This window comes from Drosophila takahashii, chromosome 3R (assembly GCF_030179915.1).
Source record: "Drosophila takahashii strain IR98-3 E-12201 chromosome 3R, DtakHiC1v2, whole genome shotgun sequence".
In the NCBI taxonomy this organism is placed as follows: Eukaryota; Metazoa; Arthropoda; class Insecta; order Diptera; family Drosophilidae; genus Drosophila; species Drosophila takahashii.
In genome coordinates, this window is record NC_091681.1 from 24940668 (window position 1) to 24965628 (window position 24961).

The following is a 24961-nucleotide window of genomic DNA, read 5'->3' on the forward strand; positions in this document are numbered from 1 at the left end:
TTGTTGAGATATTTCTTTCGACTCAATTGAACGAATTTAGAACGAGCGCGGTCTGCGCACTCAATTACATTTCACTTTCCAAGGGAAGGCCGCCACTCAGATACACACATGTGCGGTATGGTATCCCCTAGCCCCTATACCATGTACCATGCCATATAGCCATGCACATATCCCCCGTTCTTCGACCCTTCCTCTCTTTCTGCTGGGATTATACAATGTGTGGCTGGCGTTCCGTTCAATTTTGTGTGTTTTCTGTATTTGTTTATGCGGCTGCCGCGAAAATACATTGCAGAGATGTGTTCTCCAGCATGTTGTGATGGGGGAATATGAATTCGTTTCATTTGTTCCCTCATTTAATTGAAGAGATTTATTTCGCAGAGCTGCCTCGGTTCCGCTCGGTGTTTGGCTCTTCAGTTGCGATCGGACTGTGTGCCGTTACAGTTAGAAAATCGGAGGAAAATCCACAGCGATCGATCGATCGGTCAATATCGCTAAATAATTATGCTTAATAATTATTAGAAAAACAGTGTGGTATACGTGTACTGTGAAAACACATTTGGAACGAAGCAAAGAGTGAGACAGAGCCAAGTGTGCAGCAGTTTCTCCTTCTGTTTTAGTGCCTAAGTGCCATATAAATACGTACTAAAACATTTCAAGAATTTTAAGTGGAAACATTCTCGAATTCTGTGAACTTTCTCAATTGTGTTTTTGGTGAAACATTTACAACTAAACCAAAGGCGAGAGAAATTCCAACGCAGAGACACATTGGATATTTGGCTATTTGGCAAGAAGCTTTTTGTTTTGGAGCAACGCACATTGTGAGGTAAGTCTTTAAAAATATATATGCTTTCGTTACTATAGACATAGGCAACGCTTTGGTTTATTTTGCTTTTTGCGTAATTGCGCAAATTATTTGTTTGGTCTACTTTTTGATTGACCGAGCACAGCAATTTGACTTTTCACCCAAAGGCCAAAAAGTGTAAAATGTGCTGTGGTTCCATGTTGCTGAACCAAAGCAATTTGTGTCGTTTATCTCGCTGTGTGTGTAGTCAATCGTTCAATTATCTGTTCTCTGGCTACCCCATAACGTATAACGTACTGAATATGGCCAGTTCTGGATTTGAAAGCCCCATAGAATATGTTTTTTATTTCGCCCGCCTCTGTTATGGTTCATGCTCAAATTGAAAGCACTTTCCACAGGGTTCCCATTCTAATTTATATTTATTTATTTGCTTTTACAACCCAACCGATGCGGCAGAGCTGAGAAAATATTTCAAATTCATAATTTGGTCTTCTGCTTCTCAGCTGGACTTGTGAAATGGGATTTTGTTTATTAACCAACAGCATCTAGATTCTAGATTCTCTGGGGAACATGCAATATTTTCTAGTCGCGTAAACAAACATTTCAACTTGTCTGCTCTTTGTCCGACTTGCTCTATATCTGTGTGTATATAGCTATAGCTATTTGTATATATTTATCGGGTATCTGTTTTGTCGGTCGGGAAGCTTTACGATGCCATCTTCTCACTGTCTCACAGAAGCCGTTTCGTTCTGTTGCCTTTGGCAATCCCTCAATTTTCTCCCTGACGATCGTCGTTCGTTACTTTTCTTCTCTCCGGTCGGCAATCTTATTTATGAATGATAATTAAGGTTAGGTTTGTTTAGCTAATTGTGTGGCCGATTCCTCCCATTCCTTCCGCTCCAGGTGGAAACACCCAACAGCATTGGAATAATTTTTTGATCCCCAGTGATGGGAAGTGAAGAATTACCGCAAACATTAATTTATTGTTTATATTATGGGTATATTTAAACAAGATGTGATTAACACATTTTTGCATTCTTGTGCTTTAAAATATTTTTCGCTATTTCCATAAGTTTGCAATTTAACATTTATGTTTACCATTAATTTTGGCTCATTTTTATTATTTCCGCTTGGAATGGATCTTAAAATTTTTGTTTACTAGATTTTTAAGTCCTATTTTTCTGAATGAATGGTTTCGCTCTTAATACATTCCAAATATTGTTTTAAATTACTTTAGAGTTATGACTATTGTTATTAATTACACAGCCATTTATAAACAATTCTTAAGAGTAAACACTTATGGAAAATATTCACCGTTTTCTTTACAATCTTTAAGAGTTTTACAATTACTTAATCTCAACTTAATTTTGTACATATTTAAAAGAAAAAACTAAAGAATATAATAGAATCAATATTTTCCTATAGAATATTATTAAATAAATATAGAAATTTATAACGCTGGAGTTTTTATTGAAGTGCAGCTCTTATCCAAAATATATATTTCTTACAAATCCTTAAATATGATTAAAGTTTTAAAAGGTGAAGTACAATACATTAACAATTTAAAGTTTCTATTAAAATGATAAGGTGATCGGAGCAGATTTAAAGTAGAATACTTCCCTTTCTTGGTCGTGTTTCCATACAATTTTTTTACAAATATATATTTTTCGAATATTGGTTTAGTATCGAGGTTTGCCTTTTTGATAAAGTCGGCTTTCCACACTCGACCTTTTGCTCCATCTGCATCTTTTCGTTTCCCCCATCGGATCCAACCTTCTCGCTGTCACGTACTGAGTGGCATATGGTGGATGGATGGATAGATTGGGTGGCTGGAACCTGCCAACGAACCGTGCGAAATTACAGACTCGTGCCGGTCTCCACTTGGTATCGAGTAAACTGGGAGGTGGCGGGGCTTCCAAGTGCGTCACTTGGGGTGAACCCGTGCGATTGAAATGGATCCCAAGTGACCGCCGGTTCAATTCGGCAGGAGATGTATGTTGTTTGTATACTTTGCAAATACTTTCCGCACCCTGTTTGTTTATTTTCGGCAATTTCGGACCTGCACAGGAAATATACTAAAATGTGCGGTTGTTTTCGATGGAGGTGAAGGTTAATTCGCCGGAGGGGGATGGGAAAATCTATTCTGATTTTTTTCTTTTTTTGGCAGTTTCCGATTTGGCGGGTGCCTTCCTGGAAGTAAAAATTTTGGATAACTCCATCATCCCGTCGTCGGTTTCGACTTCCCCTCGAGAACCGGCGACAATGTCTGTGCAACACATGTGGCACGATCTTAGGTAGATGTATAATACATATACGCTTGAGGCTAATGATGTGCCCACATGTTGCAGTCAACAATAGAGCACCAAATGCAAACCGAAACAATATTTGCCCTTGTCTCCGCCGACTCGGACTGTAGGCGTGGCCCGGGGGCGGGAAAACAGGGACAACACAACACAGAAGTCTCTCTGGGCGTTATTTTTGTTGCTTTTAATTTCTTTAATTTTTTTGTTCGCCAGATGTGGGCTGAATGTGACTGGAAAGATCACCAAAACAGCGAGAGAAACTGTGTCTGTTTTAATTAAAGATGAGAGAAATGCTCGTGGAAGAGGAGGGAAACAGAGATACAGAGGGAGACGGGGCGGGCATATGTGAAAAATTAAGGCAGCCGTTGAAAGCGAAAAGATGCGGGACTCTAAAGGCAACGACCAACAAAACAGAACCTCAATAAGAATGGAAACGAGACTTTTTGAGTTTTTCGACTCAGCCATACCTGTCATTTGAATATATTGAATTCATTTAAATAACATTTTGATTATTTTAATTTTTGCCTAATAAATAATACAAAATAGGTATTTGTTGTTAAAATATTGTAAAAATAATATTTTTTAACAATCAAACAAAGTTAGTTAAAGTAAAGGGAGTAAAATAAAAAGGACATTATAATATCTGAATTTAACTAGATTTGTTCTACCACATTTTTTAAACAAATTACTTAATAAAGTAGGCACAAAGTAAATTTAGATTATTTTAATTTTTACCTAATAAATAATATAAAATAGGTATTTGTTGTAAAAATATTGTAAAAAAAATAATTTTTAACAATCAAACAAAGTTAGTTAAAGTAAAGGTAGTAAAATAAAAAGGACATTATAATATCTGAATTTAACTTGATTTGTTTTACCAAATTTTTTAAACAAATTACTTAAAAAAGCAGGCAATAAAATATATTTCCCAAGCGAGGGAAAAGCATAGGTCCCCTATTTTAACCACAAATTGTACATACCCTTCTACGCTACATCTACATGGTATTAGGCATTGGAAATATAACGGCAAAAGTGGAAGCGACTCGAGGGCCCACTAAATTGAGTCGTTCTTCCCCGACGCCGGCGCATTGAGTAGGACATTTATGTGGGAGAGATGAGATAGTGCAAGAGAGAGAAGGGCGATCCGTAGAGAGAAAGAGAGAGGGTCGGTGAAATAAGAGAGAGACAGACGCGATCACTGGGAATTGGAATTGGCATTGGGCATATTCAGTACATCGGACTACTCAGACCCATTTGGAACAGTTTTCGCTCAGCTCCGTGAAAATTCACAAGTCGCTAAAAGTCGGAGGGCATTTTCTCAACCCCTCTAGAGAAACGAAGAGTTGTGCAAAAAATAGAATGGAACTTTAAACAGAACTACATTTGAGGGCGCATAACAAATATATATAGAACCCAAGCGATCGTAAAGTAAACTGACAACAAGTTGAAAAGAGTTTTCTCGCTCGCCAAAAAGGTAAACGCCGGGACAGGTCGTCATTTTATGGCGATATTAAAAGAGTGGCAGCCGAAAAATCTTTATGTGCCCCTCGGCTATAAAGCTATTTTCAAAATCGATAAAACATGCAACGCGTTAAAGATGAAAAACCTCAGTATTTCTTGTTCTATTTGCCGCAGATTCTCAGAACTCATTCCTTTAGTGCGTTTTTAATTTATGGCACGCGCTGGACAAAAAAAAAAATCAGAGACCGGGTATACGAGAAATGTTGAACAAGTTACCGGAAATGTGCGCGACATTTTAATTAAGCTCGCCAAATGGAAATGGCCTTTAATCGAGTCAAGACCAAAAAGAATCTCATCTCTGCAAAATGTCTGAATTGTAAATACTCAAAATGTGGCCTATAAACAAAACATTGAGTCAAAGAACCTAAGCGGATAATATACATCCGATATACACTTCCTATTCCCCATTTATTTTTGCACTGTTGTGTTTTTCGAAATGATTTTGTGTAGCCAGAATAATATACTCAACGGATGTGATCATAAATCTAATCGTATGCATTCTTCCAGGTGTTGCAGTCACATCAAACACGATCCAGGGAATCCGGCACTCCCCCAGCCAAGCTGCCGAATGATCTATGGAACCTGCGATCATCCACGCCCACGAGTGGAGCTCTTTTGGTGACAAGATGGCTGCCATAAATCCATCAACTCACTGAGTATATCGCACACAAGACCGCTCTTTCGCCGGGAGGCATTGTTTTTGGGGGAAAGTATTTCCGTTACACCAACAAGAGATAGGTGATCATCAAGAGGATCATCGGCATCATCATCATCGGCATCCGATTGCAATCGTAAGCGGAGTGGAGGATCACTTCAAAGGCACACATGTTGCACTGAAGAGGCAACTGTTGTTGCTCGCATTATAAATTAGAAACTAGAAGATCACCGATCTTCTTCCGGCGCAAGCGAAAAAAGGGAGAGAGAGCAGTGCATATAGAGCGGAGTACTCTAAAGTGGATTTCCGGTGAATAAAAAACCCAGCAGCACATGCGACAAACTCCGACAAGGGAGTTGCAGTTGCAGTTGCTGTTGCACTTTTGAGGGTGCTGTCTGCTGTCTGCCCTTTTTTCCTCTCCTCGGCAAGAGTTACAAAAATAAATATCCTAAAAATGGCTGCTGGCTGGAGTTTACGAGCCAGTCGCTCAACGATCACAATGAGAAGCGGATCGCTGTTCTTCCTTCTGATTTTAATGGCATTGCAAGTGGAAGGACGTCGCCAAATGGCCAACAGTCAGGAAATTCTGCTGGCAGGCAGGCAAAACAGAAGTCTTCCAATTCCCAGTAATCCCAATAATGTAAATCAAACGACCGAGCTAGTGGACGATGGCGGTGCGGATGATGATGACGTCAAGGTGGCTCTGCCGGAAAGTGTCACCTCGATGCCCTATTGGCGGAACACCAAGAAGATGAGTAAGCTGCACTTGCGACCCTCTGGCTCGCTGCTCACCTTCAATTGCCATGCCCTAGGCAATCCGGAGCCCAATATCACGTGGTATCGCAACGGCACCGCCGAACCCTTCACCCGCGGCTATGGAACCATCAAGCGGAATCGCTGGACCCTGACCATGGAGGATCTGGTGCCCGGTGATGGGGGAAACTACACCTGCAAGGTGTGCAACTCCCTCGGTTGCATTCGCTACATTTCGCAGCTGATCGTTAGCGATCGAGTTAATCATAAACCCATCCTGATGACCGGACCCGCGAATCTCACACTCGAAATAAGCGAGAGCGGGGGCATGGACTGCAAATATCTATCGGATTTGACCAGTAAGAAAGCCTGGATCTTTGTGCCCTGCAAGGGGATGTACAACTGTTCGAGCAACCGATCGATCGTAGCCGAGGATCTGGATCGGCTGGACTTTGTGAACGTGACGATGGAGGACGAGGGCTGGTACACCTGCGTCGAGAGCAACAGTCTGGGCCAATCGAATAGCACCGCCTATCTGCGAGTGGTGCGAAGTCGGTCAGAAGTGGATCACGGTGTGCTGGCCACAGCCACTCTCAATTCGAACAGCTTCATGTACATCTTCGTCCTGGGTGGCTTCATTCTCATCACCATCATGACCACCTTCTTTGTCTTCTACGCCATTCGCAAGATGAAGCATGAAAAGGTGCTGAAGCAGCGCATCGAGACCGTCCACCAGTGGACCAAGAAGGTGATCTTGGTTCATCCCGAGGGCGGCGGAGATTCCAGCGGTTCCATGGACACCTTACTAGTGCCGGTGGTGAAGATCAAGAAGCAGCGCACCACCGTTTTCCAGAATGGCTCCGAACCGGCTCCCTTCAATGAGTACGAGTTCCCGCTGGACTCCAATTGGGAGCTGCCCAGGAGTCAGCTCGTGTTGGGCGCCACTTTGGGCGAAGGTGCCTTCGGTCGAGTTGTCATGGCGGAGGTGAACAATGCCATTGTGGCCGTGAAAATGGTGAAGGAGGGCCACACGGACGACGACATCTCCAGCTTGGTGCGCGAAATGGAGGTGATGAAGATCATCGGGCGGCACATCAATATCATCAATCTGTTGGGCTGCTGCAGCCAAAGTGGACCACTCTATGTGATCGTCGAGTTTGCACCGCACGGCAATCTGAAGGACTTTCTCTTCAAGAATCGACCCTTTGGCCGGGATCAGGATAGGGACAGTTCACAGCCGCCGCCATCGCCGCCGGCCCATGTGATCACCGAAAAGGATCTGATCAAGTTTGCCCACCAAATCGCCAGGGGCATGGACTATCTGGCCTCGCGGCGATGCATCCACCGGGATTTGGCTGCCCGGAATGTGCTCGTCAGCGATGATTATGTGCTGAAGATAGCTGACTTCGGTTTGGCCAGGGATATTCAGAGCACCGAATACTACAGGAAGAACACGAATGGCAGGCTGCCGATCAAGTGGATGGCACCGGAATCGCTGCAGGAGAAATTCTACGATTCGAAGAGCGATGTCTGGTCTTATGGCATATTGCTGTGGGAGATCATGACTTATGGACAACAGCCATATCCAACTATCATGTCCGCCGAGGAGCTCTACGCCTATCTGATGTCCGGCCAGCGGATGGAGAAGCCGGCAAAGTGCTCCATGAACATCTACATACTCATGCGACAATGCTGGCACTTCAATGCCGACGATCGGCCGCCTTTCACGGAAATCGTGGAGTATATGGACAAGCTGCTGCAGGCGAAGGAGGATTATCTGGACGTGGATATCGCCAATCTGGATACGCCGCCCTCGACAAGCGACGAGGAGGAGGAGGAGACGGACAACCTGCAAAAGTGGTGTAATTACTAAGCGAATCGAGGAAAAGGAATCCATTGTCAACTAGGAACTATTCAAGTAGGGTTCAAATGTCTAATTAATCATGTAAGCTGAATCCTAGAAAATCTTTGAAAGATCTAAGGTTACCGAGCAAGGGTAACCCCCTTCGAAACGAAAAAAACTATCTACACTCGAATTTATATGTATATAGCTATCACCTAAGTCTGTATATCTTTTGAACATTTTACCTAAATTGCACCAAAGGCGTAACACCAAAAACTAGCAGCAGCTCGAATTTATCCCTACTTAAGATTTTATTTTAAATATTACAATATCTTAGAATTTAGAACGATAATTTTTAAGCTACGTTTAAGATTCGGTTGTATTTCTGTTGTATTTCTGATTGTACTGATCTTTGTAGTATTCGCAGTTTTATACTCGCTAAATTATACTCGTAGCCCGTAAGCAACAACAATGTTCTATCCTAGAGTTAGTTGCATGCCTGCAGTGCCTTATGAAACAATAAATGTTGTACACGAACAAAGTCGAAAATATAATCATAAACATGACCATAAGCATAGCCATAACCGAAGAAAACCGACGACGACGAGAGATCATGACGTCTCAATTTGAAAATCTGTGAAAAAAATAACACTCGATTTGAGGCGCACGAGGCACGCGCGTCACTAAACGAAAAATGATGAATGGAACGGCCTGCGGTCCACTCTGTTGTTTTTTTTCCTCTTAAATATAGGTATTTCTTTTTTGTTTTTCAGATTCGAACCGCTGGCGAGGTGTGAGAGGATTAAAAGGGGGCCGGGGGTGGGGATCTTTGGGGTTGGGGTCGCCGCGGCGTTGGCGGCTCGTTTGTTGACGCGCTAAATGCCAAGAGCGTCGGCGATGCAATTAGACGATAATACAAGACCCGCAATGGGAGAAGAAAAATAAGTTTATAAAGTATTGTAATTGCGGGAGATTTGTGGAGTGTCCGATTTTTCGGAGTCTACCGGGGGTGCGAGGTGTCCAAGGGGTATTCGCAATGAGCAGAGTCTGTCTCTCTGCCAGGGGCCAAAAGTTGGCCGACTTAGATCTGTGTGCCGTCGTGGTCCCAGCGATCTTGCAACATTGTGTGTGATACTCGCGAGATATATGGGCATTGGGGCGAATTTAAATTAAAACTTGTGTCTTGATTATGAGCCGGTCTAAGCCAGAGATCAACGGTAATTGCCATGACTTAATGTGGGTGTGGAAGCCAACAGAAGTCTAAATTGATATTGGCTGGCGTATTTAATCATCGTTTAACCAGTTGTTGGGCATTGATAAACCTAGTTTCCGACCCTATTTATTCTTTATCAGCAGTTTTAAAACTATCAGGACAAGTCTTTCCCAAAAGTCTTATTTCTATTTATAATAAAAAAAATAATAAAAAATAAATTATGGCTTTGGATTTTTTTTTTTTTTACAATTTATCTTATATTCTTGGGAATTCCCTGTTTAAACTTTTTTTAGTGGACAGATAAAATGACTTGCAATATTACTTTAGGTATTAGTATTGAACATTTTAACATAAGTTTTAAACAACACTGATTATTGGAAGTTTAGGTGACAACTTCCTACTCTGCCTATTAATCGATAGGACTTTGCTGCCAGATGACAGTGCAGAAATTACTGTCCAATTCGTGTCAAAGAAAACTTTCTTTCCCCTTTTTCTGGTCATTACAGGACGGTCGCCGAGACTTAAACTTATCTTCCAACCAAAGCAAAAAAATCTTTACTATGGGACAACATCCTAAATATCGTGAGCTCCAAGGTTTGTATATTGAAATAATATTCTCCAAAAAAGCAATTTTATTTAAAACTTGTTTTACGTATCAGCCGGCGAGAAAAGTGACGGAAATAATGCTGGCTTTTATAATCGGTGGGTTGTGGTAAAATAGAATACGGTGAATTTAGAATACTCATGTGGTTTTTTTAGACATGAAAGAAGGGACTCGTCCTCAAGCGCCGGCGAAGCAGGCAGTCTAAACAGTCGCCAGCTTCCAGAAGCTTCGCCGACTGATGATGCCAGCTCCGATGGATCTCCAGTATATGACGAAGAAGCTCCCCAGGATTCTCCAGTCCACCCCATTGATGAAGAGCTCCCCAAAATGTTAGCGGACAAGTTGACGGTGGAGTTCAAGGCAACCCTGCCAGCCGACAGTGACCTTCTCGATGAGCAACCGCTGATCCTGAAAATGCCCCATTTCATAAAAGTGGAATCCAAGGCTTATGATCCTCAAAACTTCAAGAATGCCATGACTCGAGAGGATTTGAAGGACGAACAGGCACGCGACGACTTCATTAATCGCTTGAAGACAACAGTGAGATGGCGAATGGGCCCGAATAATGAAATGGAGTCGAATGCGAGGATTGTTCGCTGGTCCGATGGCAGCGAAACCTTCCATGTGGGCGGCGAGGCCTTTGACATAGTGCACCATCCGGTGACCAACGACCAGAGTCACTTGTATGTCCGCCACGGTAGCTATTACCAGCCCCAGGGGCTCATAAAAGACAAACTGACCCTGCGTCCCAAGCTGGACTCAGTCTTCGGACAGAGTCATGTCCAGGGATTGCGTAATCGCGCAGTGAATAAACCGAAAACGGGAGGCGTGAAGGTGCTAACGGACATGGGGGCTGATCCTGTGCAGGATCGTGAGCGTCGCGTCAAGGAGGAAATGGCCCAACTGCGACGTGAGGAGCGTGAGGAGCGTGACAAGCGCCGCTACCCTCAGTTGAATCGGCGAAAGCCGTCTGTTCTGCCCACGCCTCACTGTAGCACCCCCAACGATTGGGAGGATGGGAACTACACCCAATCCGTAAGCTCTGTAAATTCTAATACATTGTACGAGCAGGAAAATTATGCCAGTGTAGATGAGTTTGATGAGGACGATAGACCCTCGAGCAGCACTTTGAAGCCCAAGAAAGTTCCCCAATCAAATTCCAACGAGGGTCTCCTGATCGGAGGAGCAAAACGCAAGACCAAGCCTGTAGTATATTCAAGCTCAGATGAATTTTAATATTTAAAAGAAATATCCGTTGTAATCGAAATGACAATAAACATAACATAACAGTCCATTGCCATTAAAAATTAAATTTCAAAATCAAATTTAAATAATTTAGTTATTATTTCTTAAATGTTTTAATAATCACAGTTGGTAATTTGTATACTAATTTAATTTGATAAGACAAAATGAGTGTTTAATATATTTTTTTACATATGCATTTACAGAATTTCTTAGCTGTTTGCAATGGAAACTTCTAAAGGCTTGTTTTCTTTTCTTTCTCATTATTCTGACACCTAATAAATTCTCGATGGTAACTCTACCGTATCAAATTGTCAAATATTTTCCATCTTCTATTCCATCATGGGCCTGATCTCTTGTTTTTATTATTTCGTATTTTCCAGTGACCTACTGGATTATACGACGACATTTTCATCGCTTTCCATGCGTGGCCATCATTAATTAGGCGGTATTACCCGCAGAGGATCGCCAACGCATCTGATCGGATGATGACGAGCGGCCTGGTCCAATGATTAATCTCAATATCTTTTTGTCTAAGGCACACGCTAAACTGCATTTTCGATAATTTATCAATTCGAATGATGTTTTTTTTGTGCTTTAGAGGGGCCTTAAAATTGTTTTGTCTGTTTATTAATTAGGGCCCCTCCAGCGGTGCGAGTGGGCGTGGTGCGATGAGCGGCTGTCTCCTCCTAATGATCGGAAGTTTGACACGTGTCTAGTGGGGATTGGAGCGTGGGCTGCCTGTGTTTTCCTCCCTGACCACAAGCGACGTGGGCCGCGGAGACCCCTGCAATTATTGCGTGAATATGTTAATTGAAATTTGTTCATGGAGCCATGAAAAAACATTTCACCAACTTAATCGAGCCGGCTACCTCAGGAAGTCTGTGATCAGCCCGAATATGCGGGCACTTACCCACTAGCACCAACATAATTCGTGGCGATCAGCCGGCCATCGATCGATCGATCGTCGGGTCCATAAGTCTGTAAGTCTATAAGTCTGGTCTGCAATCTCTGCAATGTTGCCTGTCTCGAGTGATCAATTAATTTTTGGCCAAAGTTGGCTATTAATTTGCATGCGCTTTTTATACCCTTTTGATAGGGTATTCAGGATATGGGATCAGGGTACAATATTATTAATTTTGTTTATATTTTCTATACCTACTGCCTAATAAGCTATGAAAAATTGTCTGCTTAATACACGACCTTACAACTGAAATACATATTTTAGGATTTTTTTACTTACTGAACTTTAAGTGAAAACAAATGATATAATATTAATAATAATATTATTTCTATTTATTTTGTTAAAAATATATCCCAGAGGACAGCATCCTGGCTAAAAGGGTATGGATAAGTTCAACCTGCCGGATCCCAACTCCTCATTGTTGTGTTTGCTGTGGTCAATCGCTTTTGGCGATCGGACAGCGCACAGGTTGTCTGGTGGAGTGCCTGCTGGCCGACTGGCTGGGCTCCATTTGAAACTATTTTAAAAGTCTACAAATTGCCTGTCTAACGTCGATCGTCCAGATCGTGGCCGTCAGTCAGTCAGTCAGTTGGTCGATTGCACAGCTTGAGTTTGACCTCGTCTTGGGGCTTTTTGTTTGGAAAGGCGGACCGAAGGCAGATCAGGGTGATCAGGCGAGTTGAGGTTTCATTTCGCCACCGACATAATTGAAGCCTTTTGTGGGGATAATTCAGCGGAATGGAACAAACAAACAAGTGCTTAAAGCATTAGAAGTGTTGGAATTTCTATAGATACTTTATTTATTGCTCTAAGCTTTGAGCAGCGTTTTAGTCTGAGCAGCACCGGAAATAATAAATTAATAATAATTCAATTTGTATATTTGAATAAGCGAGAAGATGAATCAGTTCGGCGCACCTGTCAGTAAGAGGTTGATTCACAGAGGAATCAGCTTTTTCCCTAGGAACTGAATCGCTATTTCTTCTCCTAGGTTTACTGGGGCGTATGAGTAATCTCGAGTGGTACTTCACGTGTTTCAAATGCAAATTTTACGCTTTTTCATTCATAAAACTCCACCGAAACTCACTAAAAAAATACTCAAACACAAACGATAAAGCTGAAACAGTTTCATAACTGGCAAACCGGTTCCACAATTCTCGGGCTACAAAACTTTGAATGATCGAAAACAAGCACACACCGAAATCTTTAACGATTTTGTGCCTTTTTACTACAGCAGCCATGATCACTTGACTTGGCTTACGAACTATGCAAATCCAGCCAGCATTTTGCCATGTGGGCAGCAGTCGAAACCGAATCGAAAACTGTGACAGAGCCTCTGTCGGATTTTTATGAATGAAAACGAACGTGGAGTGGAGGTGACAACGCTGAATGAACCGATCCGAGCAGCGGATGTGCCTAATTAACATTGCTGATTACATTTTGTGTGTTATTAATTAGAAATACTCGAATGGTCGCATAAATTTATGAGTCTATATATTGCATTTGCATTATAATGAGCGAAAGGCAGCAAAACGATGAGTTCAGATTCAGCAGGTAATTCATTTTCTCAGCTCTCTCCCTTATTTTATTTGTCGCCATGGTCTGTGGTCGCTGCATCTGTCGGATTTGTGAAATCATTTTCGTTGAGTTGCACTGAAATTATGAGGCAAACAGTCCGTAGCGAAATGGTAATGCCCTTCGCCGCATTCGGAGTGCACTTAAAGCTTAAAAATTATGAAAATGTCATAATTATTTAATGTTTTTTTATTTCCACTAAAAAATGTATTTTACCAGAATCAAAAAATTATTACGAAAATTCCATTTTTCTAAAAATATTCCAAGAATATTTTTAGAAAAATATCATCTTATCTGATTACTAATTTATCTTTAATTTCATTTACCAGATCCTACGTTATCTCCTTTACAGGGCATCGCTATTAACCTGCAAGCTGAATTTCCGATTTTCGATAATTTCAGTTACCCAATTCCTTGGCCGCAGCCTTCAACGATCTTGTATTCGACTGACTTTTGTGGGTCTTTTTTTTCGCCGTTGCCTTTCTGCTACTGTTAAACGCAAAATTTATGAACAATTTTCAAAAGGAGTCACGCGTTAAATGTACGACACGAACTCACGCGACATTCCCTGGAGCGGGGGCTGGGGGGCTAGTTCCACCTGGAGGAGATCTCAAAGGGGCCGGAGGATGTGGTAGATGATTTCGTTAACGCATTTGGGCCTGAAAGCAACCCGGGCTCTGGCACACAACCCGGTTGGCCTTTTGTATTGCGCCTTGTAATATATTTTATTAACAATAAAATGTTAAGTGCCACAAGGAAGCAACAGGGACGGATCGGTATTCGGAGGATTGGGAAACTGGAGACCCGTCGAGGCGCTCCTCCAGAAAGTGTTCGGGTTTCAAGCCTTCACGCTGGGCCCAAGCTACTGTGCTGCTGCTCACAGAAAAACAAAAACCAAAACGAAAAAAAAACAGCAGCGAAATAAGAAAAGAAGATAAACTGCGTGCGCACATATAATCGCGCCATGAATCAAAATCACACCAGTTGGCTATATATAGATATCCGGCTAGCTGCAACTGCAACGTGCTGAGCTAACGAGGGCAAAGCTCGCAGGAGGACACGACCACTACCGCTGGAGCTCCAGTGCTCCGGTGTCGCCACTCCAAGTGCCACCTGTGCGAACCTGGATCAGAGTGCCAGAGTCACAGAGAGCACCATGCAAATGCCAAAGGAGGAGGCATTAGAACCGGTGATCGAAGGTAGAAATACCCTTGCCCTCTTGTCTTTCTGCATATTACACCATTTAAAATGATAATGCTAAAAATTAAAGTCGAAGGACAATAATTATCGTAATAAGTCGTCTTCTAATTTACGATTAAGGTCTTCAATGGAAGGCAATATAAATTTATTTACTAAGACTTTTTACATACTTCATATTTTAATTTGACTGGATTCAGATTTTTTTTGGGGAATTTTCCATTATAGTTTAATAATACTTTTTATTAAGACTTTTTGTGGAATGTACCTACTATTATATTTTAATTACTCTTTTTATTAAGACTTTTCGTGGAATTTGCTAGTATATTTTAATTACATTTTTTATTGAGACTTTTTGTGCATTTTTCTATTGTATTTCAATTGTACAACGATAAGTTTAGTTCATGGAATGTGAATTTTTTAGTACTTAAGAAACTGATAAAGACAAAAGCTCTGCCTTCATACGTGCCGATTGAACAATAATATTTTAATAAAATATATAGCATCATTACTCATACTTTTTGCGTAGAACAAACAAAACGAGAACACTTTCAATGGATTATTGTTACATTGAATTCTTTGAAAAACCCAATATTGAGTATGAAATGCATACTATGCATATTGCTTAAAATAATTAAAATACCCTCAGCTAGGGAACGACGAGAACAAGAATGGAAACCTAAACCCGTTCTCAGTTTCTTTTCGGCATATGCAGAATGCCACGAGATGCCGAATTCGGTGGTTCGATGGTGGTGGTTCAGTACTTCTGCGTTGTGGCTGCCACCCACAATTGGTCAACAAATAGCGGTCACAATTAACCGTACGATGCAAATGCGTCTCGGGACATTGACAATGCCCATAAAGAGCCAATGCAGATGATGATGACGACGATGATGCAAGGGGAGCTGGCTTTGGATTCTGAATTCTGGATTCCGCGCCTGAATGCTGGCTCTCTGTCAGCATCATCAGTGGGGCATTTATCTTGCACCCGCTATTGAAGTCCGAGGAGCAAAAGGCAGAAGCTGGAAAAAAGAGTGGCCCAATGGGTTTGGCCAACAGATTGGAGGCAACAGAGGCAACAGCAGGTGATCAGTCCTGCACCGGGGACCACACAACATTTGCCATGTGCCTGGTCATTTATCTATTTCGGATTTATCATTGATTAATCGGCCGGCGGCAGTCGGAGATGCCAGTAGCCAGTAGTCAAAAGTCAGTCCAATCCGGTAACCAGTCGTAGTCCAGTCCTAATCGTCGGCATATTTGCATATGCCACTTTATATAGCAAATGGTCTAGTCAATGATCGTTAAGCCGACTTCTGACTTGCTATGCTCTTTATAAGGCGGTGATATTAGTCAATATCTGAGAGATCTTGAAAAAAATATTTTAAATAGTACCTTTTCCTCTTTCTAGCTATGTTTATATTTATTTATTGTAGTAGTGAATATATCAAATATTAAAGATCAATTATTCACTTTGGAAATGTTTGTTTAGTAAAGATACATAATTCAAATACAAAAATAAATAAATATTTCGTAATTAATTTTCCCGGAAACAGGCAGCTATTAAAGCCATTCCATAATTTGTGTATACTTTAGCAAAACAATAATCGTATTTATTTTGATAGAACATATCAATTAGATTATAAAAATGATTCATGAATGAGATTCAGTTGAGTTTACTGTCTGCCAGATTACTTGTGAGAATAATTGAGAACCATTGTTTATAGAAATTTATTTTAGAGCATTTTCTGGTTCGGCAACCGATTTCCATAACTTCCAGCAAGTGCACGTTTCGGAACCTCCCCGAATACATTTATGTTTGTCATAGATCGCGGCTCAATTAGCACACCCGGAGACAGCGAGATGGAGTGGCATGCACCTGTGTCTTTGCTCCGGCGGGTCAGTCCCCCCGGTTTTTGGAGGAGCACGTGTTAAATGATCCGCTAATTGGCCACAGTTTCCAACTTCAAGCCACATTCGCCATGGCCTCCAGGGCCATAAGATCAGCCTTCTCCCGATTTTGACTTGTGACCAATCAGTTTTCGTGCTGCCTGTCAGCGGGCTTTTTCTGCTTTGCTGACCCTGTTCTCGCGTAATCCTGTCAAGCTGTTAAATTAATTTCTGTGCCCCCGAGTGCAGGATACCAGACGCTTTATGGTATATACCAACCACATACACATCATATATATCTGTACCATATGAAATGGCAATCGGCTGCTGCCCTGCCCCCAAGTGCTCATTCAATTTCGCTGTCGGCCGGTCCAGTTTTTCTAGCCGCCACTGGTTGGACCACTGGCAAAGTGTTATAATCCATCATCGTAATCAACGCAAAAGTTGATAATTGTGCCCGGCCGAGCCCGGTTGCCTCACTCTCTGTTTCGGCCAAATAACTGTAACTAATGGAAATTGTAACACTTTGGCAATGTTTTTTTAAAAATGCAAAATTACAACCTCCTTTGCGATGGAGCTCAAACACTTTTCTTCATCTGCCCCTCGGTCTCTATCTTTGGTATGAGCGTATTTATGACGCCTCGTGAGGCGTTCAAAATTGATTAGGATTAGGAACGACTTCCAAAGACAGTTATTAAACCGGGTAGGAATAGATTTCGAGGGGTATATTGGGTTTGTCCAGGGATTTGTTTACCGATATGGCTATATTTCTTAATTGAAACTTATTTCCTAATGTTCTTATAATATCACGAGGGGTTATATCTACAATAATAGAAGTTTATAATATATCAAACTAAATATTCTTATTAAAAAAAATCTTTTAATTTTAAAATAAATTTTTAAAGAACATGTAACTTAATAAGTTAAAAAATTAAAAGTTAAAATAAATAAATAAAAATATGACTTAGGTATTTTTAATAAAAAATACTGCTAAGAGCTTTATTTGTTTGAAAACTCGAAAAGCAGGTATCCCAAATTCGCCATCCACGTTACAATTACTTTAATTTACCCTGTGATTACTGACGGCCGTTGAGTGGAGTTGGCCACGCATTTAAGCCAAATTATCAGGCCATATAATGCGCGATATCCAGCTGGCCGATCCATCAAGATATTGGCATCGAGACACGTGACTGCGAGTTGCGGAAAATTAGAGCTTGACAAACGCTGCGCGATTTTTTCTGCTTTTGGTCCCAAAAACATTCTCACGCAATGGCGACTGGAGAGGCTTGGTCGTCTGGTCTTTTGGCCATAAGTGAGACATTAAGCACAGTTTGCAGTCGGCTTGAACTCCGACCCAGGCCATATTTGAGCAATTTCTGGCGAGGAGCGGGGCAGTTGATGGTAGTGGAGTATATGACCACGGCATCATTAGGAGTGGAAAACATTTGGCCAGGCACGACCCAAGGCGCTTGATTAATTGCGTTTAGTGCAGAATTTGACTTTTTTGTTGCTCAAATTGCAAGGCTGCAGCGGGCCAAGAGGCTGAGACTTTTTAGCCAGAGTAATTACCATGCCACCATAAAAAAACGAAAAACAAAACCACAATAGACTCCGACTCAGTTTCACCCATTCGATTCTATTTCAAAATGCACTTAATATGGAATTTCAAGTTCAAACATGGCCTAGGCTTTTCGCATGCTAACCGATAGCCAGCAAAGCATTTAGCCATTTAGTCAGGCCGCAAAAAATCCATTTGATCTGACCGTTTTTTAGTTGGCCAATGATGTCATCTGCCGGCTCAAATTCAAATGGCCCCCGAGAGATCAAAGACTGTCAGATTGGCAAATCTTTTCACAAAATGTTTTGTTGCCCGCTAATTTCTACTTTAACTAATTGAATTATTTATGTGCGAGCTATGCGAGGCACGACTGGAAAAACACTGGGGGAAAAATATTAGCTATTATATATTTGTACTTATTTTTTGGATAATAGATAAAAATCATAATATTTTCTATTGTTCAGAGAAGGTTAGTGTAATAATGAATATTTATACTATTAATAATATTTTCAGTTTATAAATCTTATTTAAATTTTTTTAATTAAAAAAATAGAGTAGTATTTTTCACTCAGTGCATTTACAAAGTGGCCTAACGATTTGCACACCATTTTTGGCTGCTATCCCGCATGCGTCGTCTGCGTTTCACAGTCAATTTGCATATGTCGATTGTCGTTGCAAGTTGCATGTTGCAAGTCGCCTGCCATTTGCCTTCAAATGCGGCCTGCTGCTGCTGCTGATCTGCGATGTTGGCCAGATCTGTGGCCAAATTATGTCGTTATTTGTGCCATTTTTGGCAAAACGCCCCCTCCTCCACCGCCACTGCCGCCTGAGTGCAGATTCATCGTCAATGATAAATTCCCTGCACTTAGAGCTCTCCTCAGACTGTCTGTCAAGGAGTATGTCAATTGGCTTGCTAATGGCTGCCAATGGAGTCGCGGCGACTGGGACTGCAGTAAAATCCTCTTAAAGTGTTGTAAACGATGCTCTCGGGAGACGGCTAACGAGCCGAGTCGGATTCAAAAGCCGCGGAGATCTTGGCATTTATCATAAATTTCATGGCAGTCGCCTCATAACTGCACAGCCACAAATTTCAAAAGGGAGGAGCGATGGGGTAGGTGGCTTTGCTTTTGGTTTTGGTTTTGGTTTCCATTGCCATGTCTCAAGGCAATAGGAAGCAGCAAAGTGCAACAATTGAATAGATAATAACTCACGCCCCACCTACCCACCCACCCATCGAAGCCAACTGGGCAAACCGATGTAATAACCAAAATACTAGCCGAAAGCCACTGACCGTTGACCACAAAAAGCCCCAATAAAAATGGGATGTGTATTGGATTAGCGAACATTTAAATGCTCTTTAAAGTGAATCCCATCTAATATTTATTTGTATTAAATCAATTAAATTAAATTGGTAAGTTGTTTTATGATAAAAGTTAACTTTAGGATATAGAATATTATTTTTCAAAGCCTTATCTTATAATCTGTGTCATCTCTAAATGTATAATATTAAATATTTCTAGTCCCTCTCATTAGTTTCTTATACCAAAATATTTCTTAACTTTAAGAACAATATCAACTTATACACAGTATCCATGTTCCCTCATCATAGCGTACAAATAAAAGGCACAACAACAAGGCCTGTTACTGTTTGGAGCTGGCGCTGTCATATTCAAATTGCTAATATGATTGGTGTTTACAGATTAGAAAACAAATATTTCACAAATATTACCACTAATAATTTTGCCATGTAAACATGGAACGGAGGAGAGATCGGCGTCATGCCCAGAACGGCGATCGGCGTCATTATCATCGTCGTGATGATCATGCCACATGATGAGGCCGTATAAATGCGGCAAGTGTGGCGATAACCTTTTGACTCCGATCCGCGGCAATAAGGGGGGTGCGAGATCTTTCGTATCGTTCCGTTTCGTTTCGGCCTGGAATGGAGTGGACTGGGTTTCGTTTTGTGCTAGTGCAAAACTGACAAATTGAATGAATAAAAGAGCAACAAGTGGTCTTGCGGCGGGGCTGGTTAAACATTTGAATGAAAATGCCGCAGTCGAGTCGGCCAGAGCATGTGGCATGTGGCTAGCTGTGGCGGCCGAGGCGCAAAAACATAAATCGAAACACTTGCTGCGTGGCTTACACTTGGGAAAACAAATCCCTTAGGATTATGAAAAAAAAATAAAATAATAGTACGATAACAGAAAATATATTTATTTTGTCCTTATAATACCATTTTTATTCCATCTAGAAAAGACTATCAATCAATGCTACATTAAACTTCACAATCCATTTCATGATAAACACATAAAGCTTTAAATTATAGTTCTTTCACAATCGCTAAGGATATTTTAGATTGAACCAAATTAAAAATTATACTGTTTGTGTTATTTACACTCTTTTAAAATTTGTTTAATAGTTTTCTATATAACTATATTGTTGACTATTATTTGGAAATATGTTTCCAAATTAGATATGATTTTTCCTGAGTGTCTTGTTCCCTCCCCTAACCTCTCTGCCTCAGTTTCAACCGCCCACCGTTGGCTCAGCAGGCTGTTGTGTTTTTTCTGCCCATTTGGTGGCTTTGGTGCCTTTGGTAGGTGTTGCCTTGTGCCTCGAACTCAAGTCTCCTTGCCAAACGCAGAAGAAGAAAAAAAACCCAAAGCAACCAAGGCGTTCAAAGCCTGGAAATGAAGTCGAAAATTGCAATTCCAAAATGTTTGCCCTCGGCTATGAACAAAAAAGAAAAAAAACGCATCGGACAACAACAAAAGTGGAGTGCAGTGCATTGGAGTGGTCAGTCATGTGGCATCTATTCGAATCCGAATCCGAACACATGTGGCCCGGGTCCTCGGAATAGAGCTCTTCCTGCCTTTTCGGCCTGCCTGGATTCGTTGCAATGCTTTCCGTGGTGTGTGTCGTTTAATGCGTGGCCGCCTCGCAAGGCGCTTTATTAATTCACTCGACGGTTGTTTAATATTTTTACCTCCTCGAGATACCCTACTTTAGTGGGCTATGATGATCGCAAAGATCGTTTTTGACTAGCTTTAATTTCAGTTGGTATTAGATTATATGTTTAGCTGTTTTAATGGTTGCCTTTGTCAATGGAACTCTTAGGGATCATTGATCTAAACCTTTTTTACAAAAACCATCTATAAATAATGTCACCAAAATGTATATCTTGTATATCTTATATTTTTGTGTAATTCCAACTATATTTTATGAAATTTTTAATAATATAAATTTCTTAATGGGATATGGAGTTTAAGTTCTCCCATTCCATATAGGGCATTAAATAATCGGCTTTAATTGCAATTTATTTTATTGCTGTCTCTTTTGTTGCGGGTGCGGGCCTGCAATGGTTGCTGTTCCTTTTGTTCGTTTCGTTTGTGGCATAAATCGGCCCCAGGTGTCTCGACGAGCATTTCCCACGGATTAGTGCATAAATAAAGGAGGTCAGAGCGGCCCCAGAGTTAACTAGATATTTCAAATGTTATGGCACAGGGGTCGCGTCATCGCCCCCCTGCCATCCCATATTTTCCATTTTATTTCTACCCCTTTCAGAACGTCCATCTTTCCTTTTGGCAATTTGGTCAAATTGCTTTATTAACCCATGTCGATCGAAATAACAGCTCAATCCCAAGCTAACAGTCAGTTCAAGGTGGTCCCTTGGCATTTCCTTTAGCTCATTAACACCCCCCGAAAAAAAAAACGGGAAAGAAAGAAATCCTCTCGATTAAAACCACACGCAGCGGTTCTCACGCTGCAAAACAAAAGCAAAAGGCTCGACTTCAATTTAAGATTAGCAACAGTTAACACACAAAGGAATTGGCGGAAGGGCAGCACCGGGATCTCATAATGATAATGCCTTTAATAACAGGCGGTCATCCTGCGAAAGGACCACACCAAAAGTTAGCCAGCCAGTCAGCCAACTCGCTGATAAGATGGCCAAGTGAGCGGTCTGCGTGCTGGCCAAGATCCCTTCATCGATAATCGGGCATTAAGCGTGCGTAAGTCACGTCACACGGAAATCGGAGGATCCAACAAAGGGATGAGGGGCATGGCATCCCGGGGCTGAAGATGATCCGAAGATGCCGGATCGGGAAGACCTTGCCCTGGGTGCGATCGCGATAAGCGCGACTTTTGCCTCGGTACGTGCTAAACCCTCGGGCTGCGATCATTTTAATTATACCCCATATCGGCTTGGCCGGCCACGCCCCTCGCCTCGATATACCTTACCCTTCTCCCACCCTTTTGGGGCTGGGGTCAAGCAACGCAAATTACAGGCTGGGTCAATGTTTGTTTTAGCCAGCCATAAATACTTAATTTGGGCAACGGTTTCGAGCTGACGAAAGCCTCAAAAAAGAAAAGAAATAAAAGGGATCGAGTGGTTTGTCTTTAAAGAACGAATCAAAAAATACTCTACTTTTGTTTTTTAAAAATTTAAAAAGGCAACTATTAAATTTAAAGCCGATTGAAGGTTGAAAAAAAGTAAAATTAATTTAGTCATTTATTATAATGCCTTATTTACTTATAATGACGATTTAGTATCAGGCGAATTCTGAATCGCCCATGTAGGCAACTTGACATTGGGCGAAAAGTCGTAGGTGATGAGTTTGGGAGCCAGGAAGCCGCCATTGCCATCGAGACCCTTATAATATATACCGATCCCCGAGAGCGGTACCGGTGGGTCCGAGGTTACGTCCTGGATATCGATGAAAGGCACTGTGCTCTGGGCAGCATCCTCTTTGAATCCCGTATTGGTAAATTCAATGTACTGGTTGTCGCTTGAAAGAGGTACCGAAGAGTTGGATCGTGTGGACACGTTGGGATTCTTTAAGTGCAATTGTTTCCTAGAACAAATTCGAGATGGAGGAATTAAAATGGAATAATATACAGATTCCAGGAAATTCACCTTGGCTGATCACTGCCTCCAGACTTCCAGAAGCTGTTCTTCGTCGGTTCAATTAACTGGCCGCTCTCAAAGTTAAACTTACTGAATTGGGCTTCCAAGTTTAGGTGGGTTCCAACTACTCGGAATCGCAGCCCTGTAACCACGTATTGGTTTTCCACTTTCACCTCGTCCAGATCAATAAAACGCTTTTCAAAGCTCAGCATGTGAAAGTCGACGTCCTTTTTCACATTTTCGTCAGAGACTTCGAACTTGTCCACTGGTTTCCATTTTACACTTGCATCGATGATTCCTTGTGGCAAGAGTTCGCCCTCCTGGATTTGCAGATGCAAAACGCGATTGTGCTTTACAAATCGAAGGCCCGTCACAACTCTATAAGATATAAATCGGAAATAGGCTATTACTAATAGCATTTATATATAAATAAATATATATTAATTTATGAAAGCTCACCTGTTGCTCTGCACATCGGCTACCACAGTTCTTAGGCTAAAGAACCGATCTGAGTTGTCGCTTATATCATCGCACAAGCACAGGCAGTAGCTGCATCTCCAAAAAATCCAGCGATGCCAGCTTTCCACATCGGTAACAGCGTGGAAACTGCCCGTCTGGCCGTAGACAAGTCCGCTTTCGAACTGGATGTACTCGAATCGCCTATCGGAGGTATAGTCCGACTCACACACCTTCATATCGGACTCCACAAAGCGGCAGTCGTGAACATTTCCAACACACCCGGTATTCCTGGCATAGGAAAATATTTCCGAGCGACCCTCAAATTTAGTAGATTTGTAGTCCGCGCATTCATTGAAACATGTGCCTTTTGTGCTCAGATTCACCTCATTAGCGACGAATCCTTGCAGGAAGCGGGTGACCATTTCGTAGGTGACGTGCAACCGGTGCTCCTTTGGATCGCAGCTCCAAACTGTGCGATCCGCCGTGACTATAAGATCCTTCATCACCGTCTGTATGCGATCCAACCTTTGTTCATGGTCTGTCTTAGCCTCTTCCTCAAAGAAGGTGTAATTCCGCCTGTTCGACTTAGTTAGCCACATATAGGACCACTTAATCAAGGCGTATTCCTTCGCTTCGTACAGGAGGCTTTGCATATAGAACGTATAAAGGAATTGCTGTGGCGACTGCGAAGCTCTGCAGGTTATATTGGCTTGCAACTTAAAAGAAAATAATATATTCGATTAAGGCCGAAAGATTATATAGATTGTTGTTACCTGATTGTCATTCGCCAGTTTTCCAATAAAACTAACGGTATCGTAGAAAATTATATGGAAATCGAAATTGAAATTATTCGTTGGGTAACTTCTTGAAGACTGTTGCTTAGCAAAATCATTTAGGAATTCACTACTACCGATGAACCCGGTGTATGAATGTAATCTATTGTAGTCCTGTGAAAGCTTATTCGCTGCATCCCTTATGTTCTCTCTATACCACCTCCGAAATAATATCCCTAAATAGCTATCTTGATCCACGACACATGCCGGGAGGCGAAAGTACTGAAATCGGTTGATTAATACTAGTGATATTTATAACATATTTGACTCACCTTCTCTCCGCCAGTTTTTTCATACTTGTCTATTTGCTCTCTTTCTGCTCTTAAATGCCGCTCAATATTTAACATGTCATTCATCGTCACATCAGATAAATCTAAGTCGTCATTTGTGGGTATGGGCTCTACAAAGGTCAACATCGCGGCCAGAACCAAAAGAAGTCTACATTTCATCCTGACCTGCGGTTTTTAGCTCATATCTTGAAAAACGGAAGAACTAATTTTCAAAGGTTTCTTCTGGACAACAAAATGCCTATTTCAAACAGATTTATTTAGATTTTAAAATATTGTGGCATAAATCCATTTATTTATTACCTTTCACTCTTTACGTTAATATAAAGATTTTAGTTGGGTGCGTTCTATCGATC

At 41.5% G+C, this 24961-nt stretch overlaps 3 protein-coding genes across 4 annotated transcripts; 2 read left to right on the plus strand and 1 right to left on the minus strand.

Moving 5' to 3' along the window:
* The first annotated feature begins 391 nt into the window (after window positions 1–391).
* htl (heartless) lies at window positions 392–8418 on the plus strand. 2 transcript variants are annotated; one of them, XM_044394207.2, is made up of 2 exons: window positions 392–823; window positions 5134–8418. In XM_044394207.2, exon 2 carries the CDS (start codon window positions 5736–5738, stop codon window positions 7905–7907), a length of 2172 nt encoding a protein of 723 aa, XP_044250142.1. In that variant the 5' UTR covers window positions 392–823; window positions 5134–5735; the 3' UTR covers window positions 7908–8418. The 2 variants fall into 2 exon arrangements, with proteins under 2 accessions (XP_044250142.1, XP_070073402.1); XM_070217301.1 differs by lacking the exon at window positions 392–823 and adding an exon at window positions 4259–4579.
* A 1105-nt stretch (window positions 8419–9523) lies between these two features.
* On the plus strand, window positions 9524–10986 carry LOC108061755 (another transcription unit protein). Its single transcript, XM_017148096.3, has 3 exons — window positions 9524–9684; window positions 9750–9792; window positions 9850–10986. Exons 1-3 carry the CDS (start codon window positions 9525–9527, stop codon window positions 10928–10930), a joined length of 1284 nt encoding a protein of 427 aa, XP_017003585.3. The 5' UTR covers window position 9524; the 3' UTR covers window positions 10931–10986.
* An 11665-nt stretch (window positions 10987–22651) lies between these two features.
* LOC108061760 (uncharacterized) lies at window positions 22652–24734 on the minus strand. Its single transcript, XM_070216586.1, has 4 exons — window positions 24591–24734; window positions 23486–24201; window positions 23036–23404; window positions 22652–22973 (listed from the first exon to the last, which is right to left on the minus strand). Exons 1-4 carry the CDS (start codon window positions 24732–24734, stop codon window positions 22652–22654), a joined length of 1551 nt encoding a protein of 516 aa, XP_070072687.1.
* Between the last annotated feature and the right edge of the window lie 227 nt (window positions 24735–24961).